The 27,808-nt window shown below is 37.8% G+C and overlaps 1 protein-coding gene across 10 annotated transcripts in view; it reads right to left on the bottom strand.

Annotated features, from left to right (window-relative positions):
• The window catches only part of LOC119527217 (integrin subunit beta 3 binding protein), a 172,823-nt gene that overhangs the window by 59,157 nt on the left and 85,858 nt on the right, over positions 1 to 27,808 (bottom strand). For all 10 annotated transcript variants that reach the window (XR_005215340.1, XR_005215339.1, XM_037827037.1 and 7 more), the window contains one exon: positions 368 to 446. Coding sequence is in view for 8 of the 10 variants with exons in the window: in XM_037827037.1 (XP_037682965.1) it covers positions 368 to 446 (79 nt within the window). In the remaining 2 variants the exon portion in view is untranslated. The remainder of the gene's footprint in view (positions 1 to 367; positions 447 to 27,808) is intronic.

The following is a 27,808-nucleotide window of genomic DNA, read 5'->3' as shown; positions in this document are numbered from 1 at the left end:
ACTTCATTTGAAAAACTTAAACTCTTTATTAGGAAATTTAACTTTTTCTGGTAGGTCAACTATGAAAAGCCCCCAAATGGCTGAATAAAAACAATTTACTGTTAACTAAAGACTAAACATAATCTATAAATTTACTTTTAAAAGTGAAAAAGCTAGATATTAGTAAAATATTATAGTTGAGTCAATGTTCATATAATAAAAGAAATTTCCATGAAAAGTAAATTAAGCTTATCCCCTGCAAATATTTTCCTAGATTATATTCTCCATTTTCAGACTTCTTTCCTATTAACTTTTTTGAAATGAGGTAACAGAAGCACAAAAAACTATACACATATACACACACACACATACACACACAAAAGCAGACCTGTATACTACTTAAATTTTTCATCACTTCCATGATTTCTTCTGATGAATTCTCAACTTTGGATAGCATCATCATGAATCTATTAATGGAGAAAAAATATTTTGCAAAAGTAAGCATTTAAACATGGCAAGTCATTTCCAGAACTTTAGTTCTTTTTAGAGGATCTTAGATTCAGTTTTCTAATTCTTTTCCTACATTTTTCAAAGTGGTAAAAGATGTACATGCTTCACCTTCATTCTTTCATTCTTAATTTAAAGACAATATATCTATTATCAACTCTCCTCTTTTGGAGTTTCACTTGCCTCATTCCCACTTAGTAGTGAGAGAGAACATATAGTTAGCTTGTTCCTTTCTCCACAATATCACTTTGAGAACACTAATCCACCACATTCTGCTTCATTTAACTTATCTTAGTCTGTGAATTAGTGTTACCCAGTGATTTTTTTAATAACAAATAAAAGTTTAATGGCTTCAGTAATATTTCAATGTGAAAATGATATGAAGGCATGCTTTTAAAATTTGAAAATAAAGAAGGGGGGAGCAAAGATTCACATAATCTAAACTCTCACACATAGCTCCAGTTAGTACTTAGAAAAAATTTCTCATTTTTAAAAACATTTCTGTAACTTTATCTTATGCTTTCTTTATTCATATAACATCACACATTTTTTGCCACATAGTCCATTTGTCAATAATTTGAGGTTTCACAATATTCACTCACTCATATAATATACCAAAGATGATTTAACCATTCCTTTATTATTGAAATTTTAGTTTTTTCCCCAATTTTAAGTTCCTATAGCTGCACGATGATTTATACCAGTGCAGCCTAACAGAAATATAATGTAAGCCACATATGTAATTTAAATTTTTCTAGTGGCTACATTAACAAAAAGCAAAAAGAAATTGGTGGACTTAATAATATATTCTTTAACCCAATATCCAAAATATTATTTCAACATATAATCAATATAAAAATTATTTATATACTTTTTTTTGTTCAAAATCCAAAGTGTATTTTACACTCATAGCACATCTCATTTCAGATAGCCACATTTGAAGTGCTCATTAAACACATGAGGCTAGTGGCTACTGTTTCAGACAGCATATTATCTACACTATCAATTTTATGAAAGAAACCAAAAATTCTATTAAAATGCTTTTTAAGATTACATCACGCATTATCCATTGAAATTTTTGTCCTATTAAAATAAGACAAAGATTCCTGATATGTTAAATTTTCATATACAATGGATATGTAATGATTAAACTAAGTAAAATATGTATGTAAGTATGTGAACAAGAAATGGAGAGAGAGAGCATTATACAAAAGTTAAAAATTATGGAAAGGTGGAAAGGTGAAAAGGTGAGGTAAGTAAGCTACTTTGCTCTTATGAGAAGGAATCCTAGGGTCTCTTTACCTTGCACCCCTTTCTTAGGAGGGCTGCTGTGGTAGACCCTCTCTATGGTGTTTTACCTGCACCTTATGAAGCTGCCAGTGCTTCCTGTTGACATTCAGGGAACTGTGTGGGAAGGGTTGGGTCCTGTAGGCTGCCATTTTGAATGACTCCAAGGGGCTCTGTTTACAATGTGAATGGTGTCTCTAGAAGTTGTGCAATGTAGCAGCCCCAAAGGATCTACTAGCAGTCCTCTCTCCCAAGTTAAAAGAGTGAAAAGAGTCACTAAGCAAACAGCAGTTTTGACAACCTTGGAGAGCTGTATAGACTGAGTAGCAATTATTTAGGGACATCTCATTCAAGATATCATTCACATGCCTAAAGAAAACATCTTGTCTCCACTGCAGGATCAAGTAGATTAGTGGGACACTCTATCGCTCTTATCATTTTTGTTTACTCTAATTTTCTTTCCTCTCCTTTTCCTTCTTCCTAAATGAATACTCCTTCTCCCATCTCCATGGCAACCAAATTCATGGAATGGTTTTGTAAGTGTCATACAACTGTTAAATCCTGAGAAATTCAGGTAATGTGTTCTCCTTTTCCATATCTTCTGACTCAATGGAGACGCTGTCATAATCTTTGGAGATAAAGTACTTGCTGAGCAGCTTTTGGGGGAAATGTGGCTGCCACTGTCTTCATCTTTGACAAAACGACAATCCTCATAAATGTATTCAATCCCTGTTGCGCTGGAGACTGGATTTTCATTGCTGCTGATAGCTTTTTTCTATATTGTCAATGCAAAGTTCAAATTCTATTTGGCTGCCTTAGCCAAGAAAGCATTATTATTTTCTTAGAGTCTCTCTGTCTTTAATACCATCTTGATATTACTAATTACTTCACTAATTTACTTATATATGAAAACCAACAATGTTTTATTTCTTTGAAGCTGCCTACAGAATGCATTTCTCAAGTTCATTATAGTACAGAATTTCAAAATTATTGTTGCCCTGACTTTCAAGTCTGTAAGTAAAATTATCATCAAATGCATACATTTTTAAATCTGTAATGAGGAGACAGCCTCTGGTCATTGGGTGCCATTCATATCTTACAGAACACTATTCCTTTCTTAAATAGATTGATGTACCTCTGGCTGGACTAAATTGGATCAAATCCTTCATTTTATAATGACCCCTGTGAACTTTCCAGAAGTTTTGGGGGTACTGCATCCAGATATCCTTGAGTGTTGCTGGTTTCATGGCATCCTTATAAGATTTGGTCAAATCCTGCATTATGCCAAAGATCAATGTAGCATAAATGAGAAATCTGAATTATTAGTCCACCCTGTATGAACCTTACCCTTGTTCACCAGTAGAGTAAAATTCCAGCATTTTCCTTTTCTGGCATCAATTATTTTGAAAATAAAGAGAAACTATGGTCCAGTTGACCTGACATACCAAAAAATTGTCTAAGTCTTGACAAATTTGCAAGATTTCCTTAGTGCAGGGCAAATTATTATGGTATGTTAAATATGAGTATCTTTTTTACTCTTGAGAAAGCCACGTACCAGAAATCAGGATTTTTGGTGCATTTTGCCAAATTGCTTAGAAAAAGCTCATTGTGAAATTCAGAGTTCTCTAATTTTCCACAAAGAGAAAATCCTTTATTCCAAAGAACAAGTGAAATCAGATTCTCCACTGAAATAAAATCCATGGAGGGATGTATTCATTAATTATGCTTTAATTTTATTTATATTAATTTCTTCAGTCTCAAGGAAGTCATATGTAATGTGACTTTCAAAACTGTCATTCTGCTTCTGTTCTGGGTTTTCCCTATCTTGACCACTTCCACTTATTTTCCATTCTTATTTTCAAATTTAGAGCCATCCCATTTTTCTTTTTTGTATAAAGTTCCTCAGATATATTCTGAGTGGAGAGCTAAGAGAACAAGGAAGAAACATCATTAAATTCGTGGTTCTAATTAACAATAATTGACACAGGTGCTTAGCAAGCATTAACTTCAGCTGCTGCTGGACCATCCTAAATGTGGAAGAAGAGTAGGCAAAGGAGAGGAGCAGATAATAAGTGTCCAGTGACCCCCTAGCATGCAACCCAAGGTGCCTACTGTGCAGGTATTGGGAATATAGAGGAAGAAGAGGCAAAACCCTCTAAATGCCATCATGGCCTCTAAAGACCCTGATTTTTTCCTTTTGTGTAACTTCCAATTGTTTGACATTTATCTTCAGATTTTAAGTTCCATGGAGGCCAACATGATGTCTACCTTATTCACCGTTATAACCCAAGGTGCCTAGCAGGTGCCTGTAATATGGCTGATGCCTGATAAATATTTGATGGGTCAATGAACAACCCAAAAGAACTGGTCCAGTGACCATTAATTCCTGGATCCAAGTGAAATATGCCCATCTTTCAGTTCTCTCTTTCTCTCATTTCCTTCCTATCACAGACTCCATGGTTCATCTATCCAGGTACACTGTTGAAAAAGCCAATTACTGCAGTCCTTTTATCTTCTACCACATGTCTTTCTCATGTGTAACCCTGGGTTTCTCTATTTCTTTTCTTTGCTGATGACTTAAACTGCCAGTGCTAAAGAAGAGAAATCATACAGCAGTATTGATGATGTCTTAGTTTCCAGGCTGCTATGACAAATACCACACAAGAGGTAGGCTTAAAGAACAGGAATTCATTGTCTTATAGTTTTGGAGGCTGGAAGGCTTGCTTCCTAGAGGGGTTGGTCAATTCTGGCTGGCTGACAATCCTTGCACTCCTTGTGTTTCCTGTCATATGGTGATGTCCTTTCCTTTTACTTTCAGGTTCCTGTTTCAGGTTCCATTGACTTCTGACTTCTGGCTCCTTCCTGTTGCTTTGCCTCATTATGTCTGAAATTCTTTAGCTTATAGAGGACTCCATTAATAAATTAAATCCACACTCATTCAGTTGGGCCACACCTTAGTTAAAATAACACATTCAAGAGGTCCTAAATGGATTCACACCAACAGGAACAGGATTAAGATTAAGAACATGTTATTTCTGGGGTACATACATAATTCAACCTACCACAGATGATCAATATTACAAATAAATGATTTTGCAGGGCCCTTGATGCTGCTTAGCTCTTCTTCTACTTCTTAACTGTATGAATATTCTTTCTTTCCCAAATATTGCTTGAAATAAATGGGCAAACTCAATCCTACTTTACCCACACTGAAATTAAACTCATATTCAGATTTCTGTCTTAATGCTCTATTATCACTGTACTCTAGAAAGGTCATAAATGGGATAGGTAGTGGAAAGATGGAGGAGTAAGAAGCTCCAGGAATCAGTCCCTACACCAAAACAACTACTGAACTGGCAAGAATTCTCTGAATCAACTGCTTTGAAACTCTGGAATATAGTGGAACATGGTGCAGCATCCAAGGAAAGTTGGAGAAAGAGGCTGGAAAATTGTGGTAAAAATCAGTGAATTTCACCCTCCCTGCAATGCTGCCATCACCCATCCAAAGCAGAGTCAATTTGAAAACACTGTGAAAGGTGTTTTTTTGCTTTGGTTAGCTCCTGGAATTCAAGGAAATCTCTGTCATATCACTAGCTGATACAAACTTAAGGAATAAACAGCTCAGGTAATAAATCCAAGAGGGAAAACTTTAAAATATTAAACTGTATAGTATACAAAAAAAAAATTACAAGAGAAACAAAGGTACTGGAAATTATGTCCCATCCAAAAGAACAAGATAAAAATCCAGAAACCATCAACAAGAGGACAAGACTTTGGACATATTGGACAAAGACTTTACAAAAACTGATCAACAATATGCTCAAGGAGATAAAGGAAAAAATGGAGAAAGAGCTAAAAGATATGAGGAAATAATGAATGAAGAAAATGGGAATCTCTTTGAGATGCTGCGTAGGAATCAAACAAATACTGGACTTGAAGAGCACAATAACTGAAATAAAAAAATTCCATAGAGGGATTCATTGCAGATCGGATCTGGCAGAAGAATCAGTAAATTCAAAGACAAGACAACTGAAATAATTCAGGCTGAGTAGCAGAAAGCAAAAAATAAAGTGCCAAAGAGAACTGTGGTACACCATCAAATGTACTATTATATGCATTATGGACTCCCATAAGGAGAAGACAAAAAGGGTCAGAAGGAATATTCTAAGAAATAATGGCAGAAAGCTTTCCAACTTAAATGAAAGACATGAATATGTTTATTCAAGAATTTCAATGAACCCCAAACAGGATAAAATCAAAGAGAACACCCCCAGACAGCTAGTAATCCCACTGACCAATGCCAAGGAAAAGTAGGGAGTCCTGAAAGCTGCCAGGGAAAAGCAGCAAAGTAAGTACAAAGAAGTTCCAATAAGATTAAATTCTGATTTCTCATCAGAAACCATGGAGGCAAGAAGGAAGTGGTATGAGATATTTAACATACTGAAAGAGAAAAACTGCCCAACCAACAATTCTGTATCTGGCAAAACAGTCTTTCAAAAATGAGAGAGATATTAAAATATTTTCAGACAAACAGACACTGAGAGACTTTGTGAATAAGAGACCTGCGCTTCAAGAAATACTAAAGGGAGTGCTACAAGCTGACAGGAAAAGACAGGAGAGAGAGGTTTGGAGAAGAGTGTGGAAATGAAGACTATCAGGAAAGGTAAAAGGAGAAAGAGAGAAAAATAAGATATGACATAAAACAAAAAGACAAATGGTAGAAGAAAGTACTACCCTTATAGTAACAACACTAAATGTTAATGGATTAAACTCCCCAATAAAAAGACATACACAGGCAGAATGGATTAAAAAACAAGATCCATCTATATGCTTTCTACAGAAACTCACTTTAGACATAAGAACAAAAATAGGCTAAAAGTGAAAGGTTGGAAAAAGATATTTCATGCAAACAAGAAGAAAAAAGAGGGAGCAGCTATATTAATATCAGACAAATTAGACTTCAAATATAAAACAATTAATAAAGATAAAGAAGGGCACTATATATTAACAAAAGGGACAATTCATCAAGAAAACATAGCAATTATAAACAATTATGCACAGAGGCAGAGTGCCCAAAAATACATGAGGCAAACACTGACAACACTGAATGGAGTAGATAACCTCTACAATAATAGTTGGAGACTTTAATACACAACTCTCATCAATGGATAGAACATCTAGACAGAGGATCAATAAGGAAACAGAGATGTTGAATTGTATGATAAATGAACTAGACTTGACAGACATTTATAGAACACAACACCCCACAACAGCAGGATACACATTTTTCTCAAGTGCTCATGGATCATTCTCTAGGATAGACCACATGTTGGGTTACAAAGCTAGTCTCAACAATTTAAAAAAATTGATATTATACAAAACACTTTCTCAGATCATAATGGAATGAAGTTGGAAATAAATAACAAACAGACAGTTGGAAAATTCACAAATATATGGAGGCTAAATAACACACAACTAGACAACCAGTGGGAAAGGGAAGAAATAAAAGAAATTAATAAATACCTCGAGTCAAATGAAAAGGAAAACACAACATATCAAAACTTATGGGATGCAGCAAAGGCAGTACTGAGAGGGAAGTTTATTGCCTTAAATGCCTATATTAAGATAGAAGAAAGAGAAAAAATTGAGGAATTAATCGTTCACCTTGAGGAACTAGAGAAAGAACAGCAAACCAACCTCAAAGCAAACAAAAGGAAAGAAATAACAAAGATCAGAGCAGAAATAAATGAAATTGACAGCAGGAAAACAGAGAATCAACAAAACCGGAAGTTTGTTTTTTGAGAAAAATCAATAAAACTGATGAACCCTTGGCCAGGGTAACAAAAAAAAAAAAGAGCGAGAGAGAGAGAGAGAGAGAGAAACAGCAGTTGCAAATAAACACAATCAGAAATGGGAAATGGGACGTAACTACAGACCCTGCAGAAGTAAAGGAGATAATGAGAAGATACTATGAACAACTATATGCTAATAAATTAGACAACTTAGATGAAATGAACAACTTTCTAGAAAAGCATGTACAACCAACACTGACTCGAGAAGAAATACATGACCCCAACAAACCAATCACAAGTAAAGAGATAGAGTCAGTCATCAAAAACCAACCAAAAAAGAAAACACCAGGACCAGATGGCTTCACATGTGAATTCTACCAAGCATTCAAGAAAGAAGTAATACCAATCCTGCTCAAACTCTTCAAAAAAATTAAATAGGAGGGAAAGATACCTAATCATTCTATGAAGTCGACATCACCATAATATCAAAATCAAAGATACTACAAAAAAAAAGAGAAAATTAAAGACCAATCTCTTTAATGACTATAGATGCAAAATCATCAACAAAATACTTGCAAATCAAATCCAGTAGCATATTAAAAGAATTATACACCATGATCAAGTGAGATTCATTCCAGGTATGCAAGGCTGGTTTAACACAAGAAAATCAATTAATGTAATACACCACACCAACAAATCAAAGAAGAATAACCACACGGGCATCTCGATCGATGCAGAAGCAGAAAAGGTATTTGACAAAATTCAACATCCTTTCTTTTTTTTTTTTTTGAAGATTTATTCACATACCATACAATCATCCAAAGTATATAATCCATTGATCATATTACCATACCATCATATAGTTGTTCATTCATCACCACAATCATTTTTAACATTTTCCTTGTACCAGAAAAAGTGAAAGCAAGAATTAAAAAAACAAGAGTAAAAACAGAACACCCAAATTGTACCCCCCCATTCTTCCTTTAGTTTTTTTTTGGTCCCCTTTTTCCTATTCATCCATCCATACACTGGACAAAGCGGGGTGTGATCCACATGGCTTTACCAATCACATTAGCTTCATTGTTATACAATTGTCTTCAAGATCCAAGGGCTCTAGGTTGTAGTTTGATAGTTTCAGGTATTTACTGCTAGCTATTCCAATTCATTAGAACCTAAAAAGGGTTGTCTATATTGTGCGTAAGAGTGCACACCAGAGTGACCTCTCGGCTCCTTTTGGAATCTCTCAGCCACTGAAACATTTCATTTCATTTCACGTCCCCCTTTTGGTCCATAATATGTTCTCAAACCCATGACGCCGGGTCTAGATTCCTCCCTGGGGGTCATATTCCACATCGTCAGGGAGATTTAAACCCCTGGGTGTCAGATCCCACATAGGGGGCAGGGCAGTGATTTCACCTGTCAAGTTGGCTTAGCTAGAGAGAGGGCCACATCTAAGCAACAAAGAGGCATTCATGAGGAGATGCACAATTAGAAGCAGGTCTAGCCTCTCCTTTGCAGTAACAGTCTTCCCAAGGGCAAGTCCTGTGATAGAGGGCTTGGCCCATCAAACTGCTAGTCCCCAATGTCTGTGAACACATCAGCAACCGTCAAGGTGGGGGAGCCCAACACCCTTGCATTCTTCCCCAGCTCCTCAGGGGAGCTCTGCATATTTTTTCATTTTTTCTTTAAATATATATATATATATATATATATATATATATATATATATATATATATATATATATATCTTAAAAAAAAATACAATTAAAAAAACATTTCAAACAAACCCAAACAAGGGAATAAGATAAAGACAACTAACCTAAAATAACGATTTTACTTCTAATATGTTCCTAGTATACCCCAAGAAAATAACCTAATATAGCAACATTTCTGTGAACTTGTTCCTACCTTACCCACCAGAAATTAACAAACCATAGTTAGTCCTGGGCATTCCTAGAAGGTTAATTTACCCATGACAGCTATCTGTTCTTATTAGGTTATCATTTCCCCTTCAATAATTGCTCTCTATCACTAAACCCCCTACATTCTACATTATAAACCATTTATTTTACATTTTTCAATGATCACATTACTGGTAGCATATACTATTTCTCTTTTTGTGCCTGGCTTATTTTGTCATGTTGTCATATGTTTCACAACATCATTCCTTCTTACTGCCATGTAGTATTCCATCATGCGTATATACCACGTTTTATTTATCCACTCATCTGTTGAAGGACATTTGGGTTGTTTCCATTCTCTTGGCAATTGTGAATAAGGCTGCTATGAATACTGATGCGCAGATATCTGTTTGTGTCACTGCGTTCAGATCTTCCGGGTATGTACTGAGAGGTGCAATTGCTGGATTGAAGGGTAACTCTATAACTAGTTTTCTAAGGAACTGCCAGACTGTCTTCCAGTCACTGAACCATTATATAGTCCCAGCAACAATGAATAAGAGTTCCAATTTCTCCACATCCTCTCCAGCATTTCTAGTTTCCTATTTAATGGCAGCCATTCTAATTGGTGTGAGATGGTATCTCATTGTGGACTTAATTTGCATCTCTCTAATAGCTAGTGAAGCTGAATATATTTTCATGTGTTTCTTGGCCATTTGTATTTCTTCTTCAGAGAACTGTCTTTTCATATCTTTTGCCCATTTTATAATTGGGCTGTCTGTACTACTGTCATTGAGTTGTAGGGTTTCTTCATATATGCAAGATATCAGTCTTTTGTCAGATATATGGTTTCCAAATATATTTTCCCATTGAATTGGCTGCCTCTTAACCTTTTTGACAAATTCCTTTGAGGTACAGAAATTTTTACATTTGAGAAGTTCCCGTTTATCTATTTTTTTCTTTTGTTGCTTGTGCTTTGGCTGTAAGGTCTAGGAAGTGAGCGCCTAATACAAGGTCTTGAAGATGTTTCCCTACATTATCTTCTAGGAGTTTTATGGCACTATCTTTTATATTGAGGTCTTTGATCCACTTTGAGTTAATTTTTGTGTAGGGTGTGAGGCGGGGGTCCTCTTGCATTCTTTTGGATATGGATATTCAACTCTCCCAGCCCCATTTGTTGAAAAGGCTGTTATGTCCCAGTTCAGTGGCTTTGGGGGCCTTATCAAAGATCAGTCGACCGTAGATCTGGAGGTCTATCTCTGAATTCTCAGTTCGATTCCATTGATCAATATATCTATCTTTGTGCCAATACCGTGCTGTTTTGACTACTGTAGCTTTATAATAAGCTTCAAAGTCAGGGAGTGTAAGTCCTTCCATGTTGTTTTTCTTTTTTAGAGAGTTTTTAGCAATTCGAGGCATCTCCCTTTCCAAATAAATTTGATAACTAGCTTTTCCAATTCTCCAAAGTAGTTTGTTGGAATTTTGATTGGGATTGCATTGAATCTGTAGATGAGTTTTGGTAGAATTGACATCTTAATGATATTTAGCCTTCCTATCCAGGAACATGGAATATTTTTCCATCTTTTAAGGTCCCTTTCTATTTCTCTTAGTAGAGTTATGTAGTTTTCTTTGTATAGGTCTTTTACATCTTTGGTTAAGTTTATTCCTAGGTACTTGATATTCTTAGCTGCTATTGAAAATGGTAACTTTTTCTTGAGTGTCTCTTCACTTCATTCATTTCTAGCATATAGAAACATTACTGACTTATGTGCATTAATCTTGTATCCCGCTACTTTGCTAAATTTGTTTATTAGCTCTAGTAGGTGTATCATAGATTTCTCAGGGTTTTCCAGATATAAGATCATATCATCTGCAAACAATGACAGTTTTACTTCTTCCTTTCCAATTTGGATGCCTTTTATTTCTTTGTCTTGCTAGATTGCCCTGGCTAGCAATTCTAGCACAATGTTGAATAACAGTGGTGACAGCGGCATCCTTGTTTCATTCCTGATCTTAGAGGGAAGGCTTTCAGTCTCTCACCATTGAGTACTATGCTGGCTGTGAGTTTTTCATATACACCCTTTATCATACTGAGGAAGTTTCTTTCAATTCCTACCTTTTGAAGTGTTCTTATTGAAAAGGGATGTTGGATTTTGTCAAATGCTTTTTCAGGATCTATTGAGATGATCATTTGATTTTTCTCTTTTGATTTGTTAATGTGTTGTATTACATTGATTGATTTTCTTATGTTGAACCATCCTTGCATGCCTGGAATGAACCCCACTTGGTCATGGGTGTATGATTTTTTTAATGTGTCTTTGGATTTGATTTGCAAGTATTTTGTTGAGAATTTTTGCACCTATATTCATCAGGGAGATTGGCCTGTAGTTTTCATTTTTTTATAGCATCTTTGCATGGTTTTGGTATTAGATTTATGTTAGCGTCATAAAATGTGTTAGGTAGTTTTCCATTTTCTTCAATGTTTTGAAAGAGTTTAAGTAAGATTCACATCAGTTCTTTCTGCAAAATTTGATAGAATTCCCCTGTGAAGCCATCTGGCCCTGGGCATTTATTTGTGGGAAGTGTTTTAATGACTGGATCTCTTTGCTTGTGACTGGTTGGTTGAGGTCTTCTGTTTCTTCTCTGGTCAGTCTAGATTGTTCATATGTTTCCAGGAAATTGTCCATTTCCTCCACATCATCGTTTGTTGGCATACAGTTGTTCATAGCATCCTCTTATGATTTTTCAAATTTCTTCAGGATCTGCAGTAACATCACCTTTCTCATTCATTATTTTGTTTATACGGGTCTTCTCTCTTTTTGATTTTGTCAGTCTAACTAGGGGCTTGTCAATCTTGTTGATCCCAAAGAACCAACTTTTGGTGTTATTTATTCTGTTGTTTTTTTTTGTTCTCTATGTCATTTATTTCTCCTTTAGTCCTTGTTATTTCTTTTCTTCTACTTCCTATAGGATTAGTTTGGTGTTCATTTTCTAGCTTCTGCAGTTGCTCCATTAGTTCTTTGATTTTGGCTCTTTCTTCCTTTTTAATATATGCGTTTAGTGCTATAAATTTCCCCCTTAGCACTGCTTTTGCTGCATCCCATAGGTTTTGGTATGTTGTGTTCTCATTTTCATTCGTCTCTATATATTTAGCAATTTCTCTTGCTATTTCTTCTTTAACCCACTGATTGTTTAGGAGTGTGTTGTTTAACCTCCAGGTATTTGTGAATTTTCTAAGTCTCTGATGGTTATTGACTTCTAATTGTATTCCATTGTGGTCAGAGAATGTGCTTTGAATAATTTCAATCTTTTTAAATTTATTGAGGCTTGTTTTATGTCCCAGCATATGATCTATTCTGGAGAAAGTTCCGTGAGCACTAGAAAAGTATGTGTATCCTGGTGATTTGGGATGTAATGTCCTGTATGTCTGTTAAATCTGATTCATTTATCAGATTGTTTAGGTTTTCAGTTTCTTTATTGGTCTTCTGTCTGGCTGATCTATCTATAGAAGAGAGTCATGTACTGAAGTGTCTCACGATTCTTATAGAAATGTCTATTGCTCCTTTCAGTTTTGCCAATGTTTGTCTCATGTACTTTGGAGCATCTTGATTGGGTGCATAAACATTTATGATTGTTATTTATTCTTGTTGAATTGTCCCTTTTATCAGTATGTAGTGGCCTTCTTTGTCTCTCATAACATCCTTGCATTTAAAGTCTATTTTATCTGAGATTAATATTGCTACTCCTGCTTTCTTTTGGCTGTAGGTTGCATGAAATATTTTTTCCATCCTTTCAATTTCAATTTCTTTGTGTCCCTGTGTCTAAGATGAGTCTCTTGTATGCAACATATAGATGATTTGTATTTTGATCCATTCTGCCAATCTATATCTTTTAATTGGGGAGTTTAATCTACTTACATTGAACATTATTACTGTGAAGGCATTTCTTGAATCCGCCATTCTTTCCTTTGGTTTATGTTTGTCAGATATATTTTTTCCCTCTCTCTCTTAATGTCCTTTAATGTACCCATACTGAATCTCTTTAGTACTGAACCTTTCTCTATCTCTCTCTCTCCTTTCTTTGTTTCTCTGTTGGTAGGGCTCCCTTTAGTATCTCAAGTAGAGCAGGTCTCTTGTTAGCTAATTTTCTAAGCATTTGTTTGTCTGTGAAAAATTTAAGCTCTCCCTCAAATTTGAAGAACTTTGCTGGATAAAGAATTCTTGGTTGGCAATTTTTCTCTCTCAAAATTTTAAATATTATGTCATGCCACCGCCTTCTTGCCTCCATGGTGGCCGCTGAGTAGTCACTACTTAAGTCTTATGCTGTTTCCTTTGTAAGTGGTGAATTGCTTTTCTTGCTGCTTTCAGAACTTGCTCCTTCTCTTCAGTATTTGACAGTCCGTTCAGAATATGTCTTGAAGTGGGTTTATTTCGATTTATTCTGTTTTGAGTTCACTGGGAATTTATGATTTGTGTATTTATATTGTTCAGAAGGTTTGGGAAGTTTTCTCCAAGAATTTCTTTGAATACCCTTCCTAGACCTTTACCCTTCTCTTACCCTTCTGGAACACCAATGACTCTTATATTTGGGCGTTTTATATTATTTACCATATCCCTGAGGTCCATTTCAATTTTTTCGATTTTTCCCCCATTCTTTCTCTTGTTCCTTTTTTTTTTTATTAAATTCAGTTTTATTGAAATACATTCACATACCATACAATCATCCATGATATACAATCCACTGTCCACAGTATGATAACATAGTTATGCGTTCATCACCACAATCTATCTCTGAACATTTTCCTTACATCAGAAAGAACCAGAACAAGAATAAAAAATAAAAGTGAAAAAAAAACACCCAAATCATCCCCCCATCCCACCCCATTTGTCCTTTAGTTTTTTTTTTTTTATCTTCATTTTATTGAGATATATTCACATACCACGCAGTCATACAAAACAAATCGTACTTTCGATTGTTTACACTACCATAATATAGTGGTACATTCATCACCCAAATCAATCCCTGACACCTTCATTAGCACACACACAAAAATAACAATAATAATAATTAGAGTGAAAAAGAGCAATTGAAGTGAAAAAGAACACTGGGTACCTTTGTCTGTTTGTTTCCTTCCCCTATTTTTCTACTCATCCATCCATAAACTAGACAAAGTGGAGTGTGGTCCTTATGGCTTTCCCAATCCCTTTGTCACCCCTCATAAGCTACATTTTTATACAACTGTCTTCGAGATTCATGGGTTCTGGGTTGTAGTTTGATAGTTTCAGGTATCCACCACCAGCTACCCCAATTCTTTAGGACCTAAAAAGGGTTGTCTAAAGTGTGCATAAGAGTGCCCACCAGAGTGACCTCTCGGCTCCTTTTGGAATCTCTCTGCCAATGAAGCTTATTTCATTTCCTTTCACATCCCCCTTTTGGTCAAGAAGATGTTCTCCGTCCCACGATGCCAGGTCTACATTCCTCCCCGGAAGTCGTATTCCACGTTGCCAGGGAGATTCACTCCCCTGGGTGTCTGATCCCACGTAGTGGGGAGGGCAGTGATTTCACCTTTCAAGTTGGCTTAGCTAGAGAGACAGGGCCACATCTGAGCAACAAAGAGGCATTCGGGAGGAGGCTCTTAGGCACAACCATAGGGAGGCCTAGCCTCTCCTTTGCAGCAACTGTCTTCCCAAGGGTAAAACCTGTGGTAGAGGGCTCAACCCATCAAACCAACAGTCCCCTATGTCTGTGGTCATGTTAGCAACCATGGAGGTGGGGTAGGCGAATACCCCTGCATTCTCCTCAGGCTCCTCAAGGGGGCACTACATCTTTTTTTTTCCTTGTTTTTCTTTTTTTTTTTTTTAACTTTCCCTTCTTTTTTAAATCAACTGTATGAAAAAAAAAAGTTAAAAAGAAAACAAACATACAATAAAAGAACATTTCAAAGAGACCATAACAAAGGAGTAAGAAAAAGACAACTAACCTAAGATAACTGCTTAACTTCCAACATGTTCCTACTTTACCCCAAGAAAGTTACCTAATATAGCAACATTTCTGTGAACTTGCTCCTACTATATCCATCAGAAATTAACAGACCATACTCATTCCTGGGCATCCCCAGAACGTTAAATAGCTTAACTGTTCTTCTTGGATTATTGTTCCCCCTTCCTTAATTGCTCTCTATTGCTAGTTCCCCTACATTCTACATTATAAACCATTTGTTTTACATTTTTCAAAGTTCACATTAGTGATAGCATATAATATTTCTCTTTTTGTGCCTGGCTTATTTCGCTCAGCATTATGTCTTCAAGGTTCATCCATGTTGTCATATGTTTCACGAGATTGTTCCTTCTTAGTGCCGCGTAGTATTCCGTCGTGTGTATATACCACATTTTATTTATCCACTCATCTGTTGAAGGACATTTGGGTTGTTTCCATCTCTTGGCAATTGTGAATAATGCTGCTATGAACATTGGCGTGCAGATACCTGTTCGTGTCACTGCTTTCCGATCTTCCGGGTATATACCGAGAAGTGTAATCGCTGGATCGACTGGTAACTCTATATCTAGTTTTCTAAGAAACTGCCAGACTGACTTCCAGAGTGGCTGAACCATTATACAGTCCCACCAACAATGAATAAGAGTTCCAATTTCTCCACATCCCCTCCAGCATTTGTAGTTTCCTGTTTGTTTAATGGCCGCCATTCTAACCGGTGTTAGATGGTATCTCATTGTGGTCTTAATTTGCATCTCTCTAATAGCTAGTGAAGCTGAACATTTTTTCATGTGTTTCTTGGCCATTTGTATTTCCTCTTCAGAGAACTGTCTTTTCATATCTTTTGCCCATTATATAATTGGGCCAACTGTACTACTGTCATTGAGTTGTAGGATTTCTTTATATATGCAAGATATCAGTCTTTTGTCAGATACATGGTTTCCAAAAATTTTTTCCCATTGAGTTGGCTGCCTCTTTACCTTTTTGAGAAATTCCTTGGAGGTGCAGAAACTTCTAAGCTTGAGGAGTTCCCATTTATCTATTTTCTCTTTTGTTGCTTGTGCTTTGGGTGTAAAGTCTAGGAAGTGGCCGCCTAATACAAGGTCTTGAAGATGTTTTCCTACATTATCTTCTAGGAGTTTTATGGTACTTTCTTTTATATTGAGATCTTTGGTCCATTTTGAGTTAATTTTTGTGTAGGGGGTGAGGTAGGGGTCCTCTTTCATTCTTTTGGATATGGATATCCAACTCTCCCAGCCCCATTTGTTGAAAAGACCATTATGGCTCAGTTCAGTGACTTTGGGGGCCTTATCAAAGATCAGTCCGCCTTAGATCTGAGGGTCTATCTCCGAATTCTCAATTCGATTCCATTGATCTACATGTCTATCTTTGTGCCAGTACCATGCTGTTTTGGCAACTGTGGCTTTATAATAAGCTTCAAAGTCAGGGAGTGTAAGTCCTCCCACTTCGTTTTTCTTTTTTAGAGTGTCTTTAGCAATTCGAGGCATCTTCCCTTTCCAAATAAATTTGATAACTAGCTTTTCCAAGTCTGCAAAGTAGGTTGTTGGAATTTTGATTGGGATTGCATTGAATCTATAGATGAGTTTGGGTAGAATTGACATCTTAATGACATTTAGTCTTCCTGTCTATGAACATGGAATATTTTTCCATCTTTTAAGGTCCCCTTCTATTTCTTTTAGTAGAGTTATGTAGTTTTCTTTGTATAGGTCTTTTACATCTTTGGTTAAGTTGATTCCTAGGTACTTGATTTTTTTTAGTTGCTATTGAAAATGGTATCTTTTTCTTGAGTGTCTCTTCAGTTTGTTCATTTCTAGCATATAGAAACATTACTGACTTATGTGCATTAATCTTGTATCCCGCTACTTTGCTAAATTTGTTTATTAGCTCTAGTAGCTGTTTCGTCGATTTCTCAGGGTTTTCTAGATATAAGATCATATCATCTGCAAACAATGACAGTTTTACTTCTTCTTTTCCAATTGGATGCCTTTTATTTCTTTGTCTTGCCGGATTGCCCTGGCTAGCACTTCCAGCACAATGTTGAATAACAGTGGTGACAGCGGGCATCCTTGTCTTGTTCCTGATCTTAGAGGGAAGACTTTCAGTCTCTCACCATTGAGTACTATGCTGGCTGTGGGTTTTTCATATATGCTCTTTATCATGTTGAGGAAGTTTCCTTCAATTCCTACCTTTTGAAGTGTTTTTATCAAAAAGGGATGTTGGATTTTGTCAAATGCTTTTTCAGCATCTATTGAGATGATCAACAGATTTTTCCCTTTTGACTTGTTAATGTGTTGTAATACATTGATTTTCTTATGTTGAACCAACCTTGCATGCCTGGAATGAACCCCACTTGGTCATGGTGTATGATTTTTTTAATGTGTCTTTGGATTCGATTTGCAAGTATTTTGTTGAGGAGTTTTGCATCTATATTCATTAGGGAGATTGGCCGGTAGTTTTCCTTTTTTGTAGCATCTTTGCCTGGTTTTGGTATTAGATTGATGTTAGCTTCATAAAATGAGTTAGGTAGTGTTCCCTTTTCTTCAATGTTTTGAAAGAGTTTGAGTAAGATTGGTGTCAGTTCTTTCTGGAAAATTTGGTAGAATTCCCCTGTGAAGCCATCTGGCCCTGGGCATTTATTTGTGGGAAGATTTTTGATGACTGATTGGATCTCTTTGCTTGTGATGGGTTGGTTGAGGTCTTCTATTTCTTCTCTGGTCAGTCTAGGTTGTTCATATGTTTCCAGGAAATTGTCCATTTCCTCTACATTATCCAGTTTGTTGCCAAACAGTTGTTCATAGTATCCTCTTATAATTTTTTTAATTTCTTCAGGATCTGCAGTTATGTCACCTTTTTCATTCATTATTTTGTTTATATGGGTCTTCTCTCTTTTTGATTTTGTCAGTCTAGCTAGGGGCTTGTCAATCTTGTTGATCTTCTCAAAGAACCAACTTTTGGTGATATTTATCTTCTCTATTGTTTTTTTGTTCTCTATGTCATTTATTTCTGCTTTAAGCCTTGTTATTTCTTTTCTTCTACTTGGTTTTGGATTGGTTTGCTGTTCATTTTCTAGCTTCTTCAGTTGATCCATTAGTTCTTTGATTTTGGCTCTTTCTTCCTTTTTAATATATGCGTTTAGTGCTATAAATTTCCCCCTTAGCACTGCTTTTGCTGCATCCCATAGGTTTTGGTATGTTGTGTTCTCATTTTCATTCGTCTCTATATATTTAGCAATTTCTCTTGCTATTTCTTCTTTAACCCACTGATTGTTTAGGAGTGTGTTGTTTAACCTCCAGGTATTTGTGAATTTTCTAAGTCTCTGATGGTTATTGACTTCTAATTGTATTCCATTGTGGTCAGAGAATGTGCTTTGAATAATTTCAATCTTTTTAAATTTATTGAGGCTTGTTTTATGTCCCAGCATATGATCTATTCTGGAGAAAGTTCCGTGAGCACTAGAAAAGTATGTGTATCCTGGTGATTTGGGATGTAATGTCCTGTACATGTCTGTTAAATCTAATTCATTTATCAGATTGTTTAGGTTTTCAATTTCCTTATTGGTCTTCTGTCTGGTTGATCTATCTATAGGAGAGAGTGATGTGTTGAAGTCTCCCACAATTATTGTGGAAACATCAATTGCTTCCTTTAGTTTTGCCAGTGTTTCTCTCATGTATTTTGTGGCACCTTGATTGGGTGCATAGACATTTACGATTGTTATTTCTTCTTGCTGAATTGCCCCTTTTATTAGTATGTAGTGGCCTTCTTTGTCTCTCAAAACATCCCTGCATTTGAAGTCTATTTTATCTGAGATTAATATTGCTACACCTGCTTTCTTTTGGCTGTAGCTTGCATGAAATATTTTTTTCCATCCTTTCACTTTCAGTTTCTTTGTGTCCCTGTGTCTAAGATGAGTCTCTTGTATGCAACATATTGATGGTTCATTTTTTTTGATCCATTCTGCGAATCTATATCTTTTAATTGGGGAGTTTAATCCATTTACATTCAACGTTATAACTGTGAAGGCATTTCTTGAATCAGCTATCTTTTCCTTTAGTTTATGTTTGTCATATTTTTCCCCTCTGTCTATTAATATCCTTTATTGTACCCATACCGAATCTCTTTAGTACTGAACCTTTCTCCAAGTCTCTCTGTCCTTTCTTTGTTTCTCTGTCTGTAGGGCTCCCTTTAGTATCTCAAGTAGGGCAGGTCTCTTGTTAGCAAATTCTCTCAGCATTTGTTTGTCTGTGAAAAATTTAAGCTCTCTCTCAAATTTGAAGGAGAGCTTTGCTGGATAAAGTATTCTTGGCTGGAAATTTTTCTCACTCAGGATTTTAAATATATCGTGCCACTGCCTTCTCGCCTCCATGGTGGTTGCTGAGTAGTCACTACTTAGTCTTATGCTGTTTCCTTTGTATGTGGTGAATTGCTTTTCTCTTGCTGCTTTCAGAACTTGCTCCTTCTCTTCTGTGTTTGACAGTGTGATCAGTATATGTCTCGGAGTGGGTTTAGTTGGATTTATTCTATTTGGGGTTCGCTGAGCATTTATGATTTGTGTATTTATGTTGTTTAGAAGATTTGGGAAGTTTTCCCCAACAATTTCTTTGAATACTCTTCCTAGACCTTTACCCTTTTCTTCCCCTTCTGGGACACCAATGAGTCTTATATTTGGACGTTTCATATTATCTATCATATCCCTGAGGTCCATTTCGATTTTTTCAATTTTTTTCCCCATTCTTTCTTTTATGCTTTCATTTTCCATTCTGTCATCTTCCAGGTCACTGATTCGTTGTTCAACTTCCTCTAGTCTTGTACTATGAGTGTCCAGAATCTTTTTAATTTGGTCAACAGTTTCTTTAATTTCCATAAGATCATCCATTTTTTTATTTAGTCTTGCAATGTCTTCTTTATGCTCTTCTAGGGTCTTCTTGATTTCCTTTGTCTCCTGTACTACGGTCTCATTGTTCATCTTTAGTTCTTTGAGTAGCTGCTCTAGGTGCTGTGTGTCTTCTGATCTTTTGGTTTGGGTGCTTGGGCTTGGGTTATCCATATCGTCTGGTTTTTTCATATGCTTTATAATTTTCTGTTGTTTTTGGCCTCGTGGCATTTTCTGAACTTGATAGGGTTCTTTTAGGATTTGTAGACCAATTGAAGTCCTTATCTCTAATTTATCAGATCTACAGCTTCGTGGAGTACACTTTCTCTATCTAACCAGCAGGTGGCGTCCACGAGCCACCTGTTCTCCACAAGGCAGTTCTCCCCTGCTTAGCCTTTTTGGTGAGTGGGGGAGTGAGTCTTGTGGGGTACAATTGGTGTACCAAGCTTGCGTGTGTAGTTGGTGTTGCCTGCCCTGTATATGGGGCGTGTTTCTAGGCAGTCCGGGAGGGGGGGGTGGCTCTAACAATCAAATCTCCCTGGTGATCCTAGAGTTTTAAGGCTGCTGCAATAGTCTAATCCTTCAGTTCAGTCCTGCCACAGTTTGTCTCTGCCACTGACCCACAAGTCTTTGGTATTGGCGTATGGCTCCTGAGACTTGCAAGTGGGCCCCTCTTCCAGGCTGTGCACCCCGGGTCCTCTGTTGAGGGATGACTGTGCTATGTCACAGGTGAGTGCCGTCCCCCCAGGGCAGTTCTGGGCTGCTGGGCTGTGTAGGGAGGCTCCCAGTCTGCTGAAATGATGGCTGAATGGGGCTTTGTTAATTCACACTGCTCTACCTTCCCAACTCTGGGACAATCAGCTGAGGTTGCAGGGAAGGCTAATTTCCACGCCCAGTTTTGTGGTATGTGCCTGTTATTTGAAGCACTTCCGTCACACTGGGTTGTCTGGGGCAGCTCTGGGCTATGGGTCTGGCGATGGGCAGGAGTGTTTCCTGTCCACCAGGATGGTGGCTGTGAGCGGACACCCCCCTTTTCTTGGGAAGTTGTGGTGTTTAGTGAATTTTCTCAGCCACTGGATTATTGCCTTTTGTCTCAGAGCTCTCCTAATTCTGCTCTTGACTTGACCTGCCCAAATTTCAGGTCTTTGAAGCTTTCTGTATTGGGCTTCTTAGAGTAATTGTTTTAGAAAAAGAAAAAAGGATTAAAAAAAAAAAAAAAAAAAAGGGCCCTCCTCAGAGATCTAATGGGCTATTGAAATGCTAAGAGACAAAGCAACCAGGGCCATTAAGGAAAGGTCCACAGGGCAGAAAAATCAGCTTTTCTTCGGGATTTGCATATGCACCTCAGGGCTCTTCCCCTTTCTATGTTCACCAGAACTCCAAAAATCCTCCTCTTTTATTTTGGAGTTTTTTGTGTTGTTTTTTTTCTATGCCTGTCTCCTCTCTGCTGGGCTGGCTGCTCTCAGATTCTCTGGTGTCTGGTCTCAGTCTATCTATGGTTGGAATTTGGATCAGTAGAATGAGTTTCCGATAAGGGCTGCCACTGCAGTTCTCCCTTCTCCTTCCCGGAGCTGACAGCCCCACCTCCCACGGGACTGAGCCTGGCAGGGAGGGGCGCGGGTCCCCTGGCCGCAAAAACTTACAGATTTCGCTGATCTCAGCAGTTCCACGTTTTCATGAGTGTTGTATGAAGTATGCCCAAAGTCAGATTGCTCTGTGGTGTCCAGTCCACGCAGTTCCTGGCTTTCTACCTACTTTCCTGGAGGAGTAACTAAAACATACAGCTCACCAGTCTGCCATCTTGCCCCGCCTCTCTCTCTCTTGTTCTTTCATTTTCTGTTCTGTCATCTTCGAGGTCGCTGATTCACTGTTCAGCTTCCTCTAGTCTTGTACTATGAGTATCCACAATGTTTTTAATTTGGTCGACAGATTCTTTTATTTCCATAAGATCATCTGTTTTTTGTTTTTTTTTTTATTTACTCTTGCAATTTCTTCTTCAGGCTCTTCTAGGGTCTTCTTCATGTCCTTTATATCCTATGCCATGCTCTCACTGTTTGTCTTTAGTCCTTTTAGTAATTGCTCCAAGTACTCTGTCTCCTCTGATCTTTTGATTTGGGTGTTTGGGTTTGGGTTATCCATATCATGTGGTTTCTTCATATGCTTTAAAATTTTCTGTTGTTTTTTTCGCCTCTTGGCATTTGCTTAACTTGATAGGGTTGTTTTAGGATATGTAGGCTTATTCAAACAGCTTGGTGGTGTACATTTTCTCTAACTACCAGCATGTGGCATCCACGAGCTAACTATTCCCCTCAAGCCAGATCTCCCCCACTTTGTCTTTGTGGTGAGTGGGATCTGAGTCTTGTGGGGGTCCAATTAGCACACCAAGTTTGCATGTGTAGTTGGTGCTGCCTGCCATTTGTGGGGCATGTTTCTGAGCAGTTAGGGAGGGAAGGCGGCTTTAATAATCAAACCTCCCAGGTGTTCCTGGAGATTTAAAGCTGTTGCACGAGCCTAAACCTTCAATTCAGTCTCACCACAGTTTGTCTCTGCCGCTGACCCACAAGTCCTTGGTACTGGCATATGGTCCTTGGGACTTGTGAGTGGGTCCCTCTTCTAAGCCATGCCCTCCTAGGGCCTCTGCTGAGGGAAGACTGCTACATCACCAGTGAGCGCCATCCCCTGAGGGAAGTTCTGGGCCACAGCTGAAAGGATGGATGTATGGGGCGTGTTAATTTTCCCCTTTTCACACTCCTCCACCTTCCTAGCTCTGGGACAGTTAGCTGCAGGTGCACAAAAGGCTATCATCCAAGCCAGATATTGTGGCATGTGTGTGTTACTGGAAACACTTCCCGTAGCACTGGGTTGTTTGGTGCAGCTCTAGGCTGAGGTACCAGCACCAGGCAGGAGCATTCCCAGCCCATCAGGAAGATGACTGTACAGGGCATGGTTATTTTCCCCTTTTTGCTAACCTCTGCCTTCCTAGCTCTGAGACGATTAGCAGAAGGTGCACGAAAGGCTATTGTCCATGCCAGATATTGAGGCGTGCCCACAGGTTGTGGGGACGCAGTTTCTGCTGCACTTCACCGTGCAGTTCTCACTGCCATATTGCAGATGCTTTTGGGTTTTTAAAACTACTCCGACGCCAAACGCCAACCCACAGTTTCCCCAGAACACAGCGTTGCTGCTGGTTATTCAGCAGCCTCAATCACTCGTTTCAGAATGCGGACTCCCAGTTTAACCAAGTACACGGTCCATGTGAATTTAGCAGACCTTGTCCAGCTGGTGTATCACTGGAACTGCTCAACATCCTTTCTTGATGAAAATACTTCAAAGGATAAGAAAAGAGAAGTTTCTCAATATGATAAAGGCAATATATGAAAAACCCACAGCTAACATCATACTCAACGGAGAAAGACAGGGAACAAGAGAGGGATGCCTACTGTCACTGTTGCTATTCAACATTGTTCTGGAAGTTCTAGCTACAGCAATTAAGAAAAAAAAATGACAAGAAAAAGAAATAAAAGGCATCTAAACTGGAGAGGAAGAGTAAAACTTTCACTGTTTGTAGATGACATGATCCTGTATTAAGAAAAAAATAATCTACAGCAAAGCTACTAGAGCTAATCAATGAATACAGCAAAGTGGCAGGCTACAAGATCAAGACGTAAAAATCAGTAGTGTTCCTATACACAAGTAATAAGCAACAGGAAGAGGAAATCAAGAAAAAAAAATTCCATTTACAAGAGCAAACAAAAGAATCAAGTATTTAGGAATAAACTTAACAAAGGCCACAAAAGACCTATATACAGAAAACTACAAGAAACTGCTAAAAGAAATCAAACAGGACCTAAAAAAAAAATGGAAGAACATACCATGTTCATGGATTGGAAGAGTAAATATAGTTAAGATGTCAATTCTACCTAAAATGATTTATAGATCAATGCAATACCAATTAAAATCCCAACAACTTACTTTGCAGTAATAGAAAAACCAATAACCAAATTTATTTGGAAGGGCAGGTTTGCCAAATAGCCAAAAATATCTTGAGAAAGAGGAATGAAGTGGGAGGTCTCACACTACCCAACTTTTAAAGCACTCTACAAAGCTACAGTCGTCAAAACTGCATGGTACTGGCATAAAAATAGATATACCAACCAGTGAAATAGAATTCAGTGTTCAGAAACAGACCCTCTCATCTACGGACAGTTGATCTTTGATAAGATAGTCAAGCCAAAGCAACTAAGACAGAGCAGCCTCTTCAATAAATGGTGTTTGGAGAACTGGATATCTGTATCCAAAAGAATGAAAGTGGACTCATCTCTCACACCATATACAAAAATGAACTCTAAATGGATCTAAGACCTAAACATAAAGTTTAAGTGCTAAAGACCATAAGAGTTTTAGAAGAAAATGTAGGGAAATATCTTAAAGATCTTGTGATAGGAGATCGTTTCCTAGACCTTATACCCAAAGTGCGAGCAATGACAGAAAAAATAGATAAATGGTGTGCCGGTTTGTATATATGAAGTCCCCCAGAAAACCATGTTCTTTGATGCAGTCTTATGGGGGCAGACATATTAGTGTTGATTAGATTGGAATTCTTTGAGTATTTCCATGGAGATATGACTCAATCAACAGTGAGTGAAATGTCTGATTGGGTAACTTCCATGGAGGTGTTATCCTGCCCGTTCAGGATGGGTGTTAATTGGATCACTGGAGTCCTATAAAGGAGTTCACAGACAGAAGAACCTCAGAGCAGCTAAGAGTGACATTTTGCTAGAGCAGCTGTGAGTGACATTTTGGAGAGAGCTGTAACTTACAGAGACATTTTGAAGACAGCTGTTGAAAGCACAGGTTTGCTGATGCTTTGGAGGTACTAGCCCAGTTTGTCCTGAGAAGCTGATCCAGAGACGTTTTAGAGAATGCCATTTTGAAACACAACCTGGGAGCAAGCGGACACCAGCCACGTGCTTCCAAACTAACAGATTTTCCGGATGCCAATGGCCATCCTTCAGTGAAGGTACCCTACTGATGCCTTACCTTGGACACTTTATGGCCTTAAGACTGTAACTGTGTAACCAAATAAACCCCATTCATAAAAGACAATCCATTGCTAGTATTTTGTATTCTGGCATTATTAGCAAACCAGAACAAATGGGATCTCCTCAAAATTAAACACTTTAGTACATCAATGGACTTTGTCACAAAAGTAAAAAGGCAGCCTATGCAATGGGAAATAATATTTGGAAACCACATATCAGATAAGGGTTTCATAGCCAGAATATATAAAGAGATCCTACAACTCAACAAGAGAAAAACAAACAACCCAATTTAAAAATGGGCAAATACATGGATAGACACTTTTCTGAAGAGGAAATACAAATGGCTTGAAAACATATGAAAAGATGCTCAACTTCACTGGCTAATTAGGGAAATGCAAATCAAAATCACAATGAGATATCTCACACCTACTAGAATGGTCATTTATCAATACAACAGAAAATTACAACTGCTGGAGAGGATGTGGAGAAAGAGACACACTTATTCACCGTTGGTGGGAATGTAGAAAGGTGCAGCCACTCTGGAAGACAGGGTGGTGGTTCCTCAGGAAGTTAAATACAGAATTGCCATATGATCCAGCAATCCCATTACTAACTATATACTCAGAGGAACTGAAAGCTAAGACATGAACGGACATTTGTGAACCAATGTTTATACCAACATTATTCACAATTGCCAAGAGATGGAAACAGCCCAGATATCCATCAATGGCCGAGTTCATAAACAAACTGTGGTATATACACACAATAAGAGTATTATGCAGTTGTAAGACAGAAGAGTAACGGAATATATAATAACGTGGATGAACCTTGAGGACTTTATGTTGAGGGAATTTAGCTAGAAACAAAAGGACAAATACTGTATGGTCTCACTAATACGAACTAACATTAATGAGCAAAGTTTGTGAGTCAAAAGCTGAGAACTCATGTTATTAGCAGATAGAAAGAGGGTAGAGATTGGGCATTTGATGCTGAAGGAGTATAGCATTTTCAACAGGATTGATTATATAGATCCAGAAATGGATAGCATAATACTGTGTGATGGTAGCACAATATTGTAATTACACTGACCAAAGATGTCCATGAGTAAAGTTGAAAGAGGAGTGCTAGGGGGCAAGTATGACACCAGAAAGAAAGATAGACGATAAAGATGGGGACTGTATAACTTATTGAAACCTGGAGTGGTCAATGGTATTGACTAAACGTACAAATACAAAAATGTTTTTACATGGGTGAACAAATGAATGTCAACCCTGGAAGGTGTTGGAAAAGGGATGGTATTGTGGAAAAATATCAAAGCAAACTGGATTCTATGGTTACTACTACTGTTGCATGACAACTCCAGACATGTTCTATCAACACAAACCTGGCTTTAGTGTAAACAGGGCATTACAGAATGGTACACCATCCATTTCTTTTCAGTATTCATTCACTGGTTCTCCATTTATAACTATCATCTCCTGTCCTGCTGCTGAATGCCACAACCCACTCAATGTAAGAAAGTGAGAGAGGGAATCATGCCAACATGCCAAGAACCAGCCAGCCAAGATCTTTTACTGGATGTAGACTGTAGCCATGTTGCCTTCCCTTCAGCTAGGCTTCAGCATGCTCTTTCAATCTTTTTAATATGTCCTTTGCTTCCTATTTCTCTGTCACCAACATGCCAGTCACTTCATCTTTCAATCTCTTGCTTTTTATTAAGCCTCAAAATCCCCCTCTACTCTGCTGGTACCCAAAGCTAAGCCTATTAAATGTACTTCTGACTTGGCAGGATAGTTCAGTGGTCTGGCAGTTTTTATCTATCTTCACTCTTAAATGGAGCTCTGGGATGTTGCCTTGCCAGGAGCTTTTCGGTAACACTTCTCTCAGAAGAATGTGACTGTCTTTTGGTCTCCTGTACTCTGCTGTATCATCAAAGGGCTGCTAGAAGGAGATGTTCTTGAAAGACGGTGGCCCTGATGAGAGGTGTAGAGCCAAGTCTTTTAGGTGGCTTGCCCAGGTCACCCAACCTCTTGTGATTCTCAACATATGTCCTACATGGCTACTCTTCTTAGTGCAGTGTTGGCACTTCAGAAAATAGCCATATGCCTGGAAATTTGCTCCGTTTGGGGGCACCTTCACCACCAGAATGGCTGCCCTGACAGTATGCTTGATGACTTTCTCATGGCTTTTTGAACAAGGGCACTGGGCAACCTGTAAAATCTCCTGTAGTCACACCTCCACAGCATGGTTTATGCCTCAGTGTTACGTGCACTGGAATGTTTTTCACTTCACTTTTCCAAGTAGAGGGATTAGTGTTACAGAAGTGCCTAACCTATCCCAGTCCAAGAGATTTAAAGATTGTCCTTGGTGTCTTCTCTATGAATTTTACCCTTAGCAAATGACTATGCTGGAAGCCACAGT

The sequence above is a fragment of the Choloepus didactylus genome, chromosome 2, assembly GCF_015220235.1.
Source record: "Choloepus didactylus isolate mChoDid1 chromosome 2, mChoDid1.pri, whole genome shotgun sequence".
Classification (NCBI taxonomy): Eukaryota; Metazoa; Chordata; class Mammalia; order Pilosa; family Megalonychidae; genus Choloepus; species Choloepus didactylus.
Note: the sequence above shows the minus strand (reverse complement) of the source record. Positions and strands in the feature narration are given on the sequence as shown.